This window comes from Opisthorchis viverrini, assembly GCF_000715545.1.
Source record: "Opisthorchis viverrini unplaced genomic scaffold opera_v5_314, whole genome shotgun sequence".
NCBI lineage: Eukaryota > Metazoa > Platyhelminthes > Trematoda > Opisthorchiida > Opisthorchiidae > Opisthorchis > Opisthorchis viverrini.
Window position 1 is genome coordinate 467327 of NW_008751973.1, and position 2515 is coordinate 469841.

A 2515-nucleotide genomic window follows, 5' to 3' on the forward strand; every position below is an offset into this window, starting at 1 on the left:
ATGATTTCGAATGAGACGTTTCTCTCTTTTCTCCCATATTCTCCTGTTCCTCTTTCGCATTCATCGCTTGCATTCACTTTTTATGTTTGTGACCATGCTCTTCAAAAATAAATGATAAGAGCTAACCTTTAATCAATCGGTCTGTTGTGAAAGCGTGCAACTCGCCAGCAAGGTGCGAGTAAAAATGGGCCGTGAGGCTTCGAATGGACAGTGAGTGAGCTGATCCCACAGGTATGAGTGTAGCCAGTGCCTGTCGTGACCTTGATCCATAAGGGGCTGGACTGAGGTGGTTGCTGAAAGTGAACAAGCATTAAATTAGGTGTGAAAGTCAGGCGAACGATCATTCTGAAGGAAATCCGTGATGCGAAAATGGGATATTAACAACAAATCCAGATGAGGACTTAGGTTCTCCTTAGCTCAGGTTTTCAACCGTAAACTGTTCACAGGTCTAGATTGGTTTGCGCTGACACAGGGATTCGGACATACCCAATCGCATCGATAGGGGTTGGCTTTGTCTCAACGGTTTTCGGAGCTTGAATTTTTCCCTGAAACCTAAGCGAAAGGGTAATGCAGTTAATTAAGTGTGCTAAACGGTTTTTGTACAGTTTGTACGTAACATACTACTCACAAGATTACTGAAAGCTATTCGACAGATAATCCTAAACGAGATACTCAGCTGGATTCATTTAAGTCTCACGTCAAAACCAAATTAATGCGCAAAGGAGAGCGTTGGGTGTTTTTGTACTCGTTTAATTTTTCCTATCTACAAGTTACTTTTTTAAGATGCAAAGAGGTACAAAGCATGGGAAGTCTAGGTGCTGCCATTACTTTTTACCATCCAGGATAGGGGCCACGTGACCTCTTTTGTGCTTGGCTGAGGCGTTGTGCAGTACAGTTGCTAATCGATATCAGTGGTGTTTGTCACCGGTTCTATTCAGATTGTCTGAGTGACTGTGTTGACGTGTTGTAGGCTGGTCCTAAACTCTTTTTCCTTTTCGTTCTTCTCTTTAGCGTTTACTCTGAAAAGATTAACATGGCTTTACGATATTTAAGTACCAGTGTCTACACCCCACCGTAGTAACGACGAAGATGAGGGGAGGCTGGCGCTGCTGTCGTTGTTGACGGTGATAATTGTGTATTGTTTGCGTATCACAATAGCATTAAAATAAGCAGTACTACAACTGAATTACACTTCAGTACCGAACTGTGTATTGTTCAAATTGTACGGAGCAGATATTTTAGGACACAGTTTTTCTTACCACAGCGTTGAAAATGGCATCTATTAAAAATGGCTGAATATATGGCCCTATCCAGAGCTTTGTTTGCTGTGCCCGAACAAACTGTCCTGTGAAAAATACAAGAACCAAACTTCCGATGAGCAACCACAAGTTTCTGTACCATACAGGATAGCTCACCGATTTACTAGTAACGGTTGACTGAAGAGCCTACTAATGCACCAGTTCTATCCAGAAATTTGAGAAACAGACCAATGTGAAAATCGGTCAGGCCGCAGCGCAGAGGTGCGAGAACCAGACGACCTCTTGTCTGGTTCACATGATGCATGGTGAAATCGTACACCATCTCTGCTAATTAAACCCTTCTTTACTGTCAACAAACTCCAAACCAACGAATGACGTGGCTTCATTCGCTAACATACTACTGGACCGACTGACTGGCTCGGAGAGAAAAGCAACTAAAACTGCTGGAGATCTGCTATATGCGGATGGAAATAAACAGCGTCAAGACTTTTTTCTAAAAGCAAGACAGCGCGACAAACAAGCACAGCATAGTGGGAAGATTAACTACTGACACAATTGATGTGGACGAGACGACAAATGTGACAGAATGAATAAACAGGGACGGATACGAATGCGGACACGAATCTAAATCACCACTGCCTACTCGAATCTGTTAGTCTAGTAGATGAAATGTTTGCTTTTTCACTCCTATAATTGTATTTAATTTGCGCAGAAGTTGTAAGACGTTAGACAGCTTATACCGCAATATGAAGCTCTTTTCTGTACTATGCCACTTTCCGGATGGATGCCATTGCATCTCACCAGATACGTACTACAATAAGGAGTATATAGTCTGCGCAAAACGACTCAAATTATCAGGCAGCGATTATGGATCATCGTGTCAAAATTTTCGGTCACGAATGACGCAAGATTCTTTCTGTTGGCACAATTTCGGTTTTATGTTTATTGGTAAAACGTCTTACGGAAAATTGTTGGGTGGTTGGAAAATGTCTTGAATCGATGTTATCCTACTGTGTAAAAGTGCCCTTTCCAGCGAATTAAAAACAATGGCCTAACCTACTAACTAGGTTGCTGAAAACTCTTCGACAGCCCACGACCGGTTTCGCCCTTCTTGGGGCTCATCAGGTAGGCGCAGTCTCCGAGGTTCCATTAAATAGATCATAAGGTTGACGGGAACTCGGAGACTGCGCCTACCTGATGAGCCCCAAGAAGGGCGAAACCGGTCGTGGGCTGTCGAAGAGTTTTCAGCAACCTTG

The 2515-nt window shown here is 43.0% G+C and overlaps 1 protein-coding gene across 1 annotated transcript in view; it reads right to left on the reverse strand.

Annotated features, from left to right (window-relative positions):
- Nucleotides 1-121: 121 nt before the first annotated feature.
- Nucleotides 122-2515, reverse strand: part of T265_14994 (hypothetical protein) — a gene marked incomplete at both ends in the record, with an annotated part of 4194 nt that continues 1800 nt past the window's right edge. The window contains 2 exons of the mRNA XM_009176121.1: nucleotides 122-293; nucleotides 2324-2453. Coding sequence (XP_009174385.1) covers nucleotides 122-293; nucleotides 2324-2453 — 302 coding nt within the window. The remainder of the gene's footprint in view (nucleotides 294-2323; nucleotides 2454-2515) is intronic.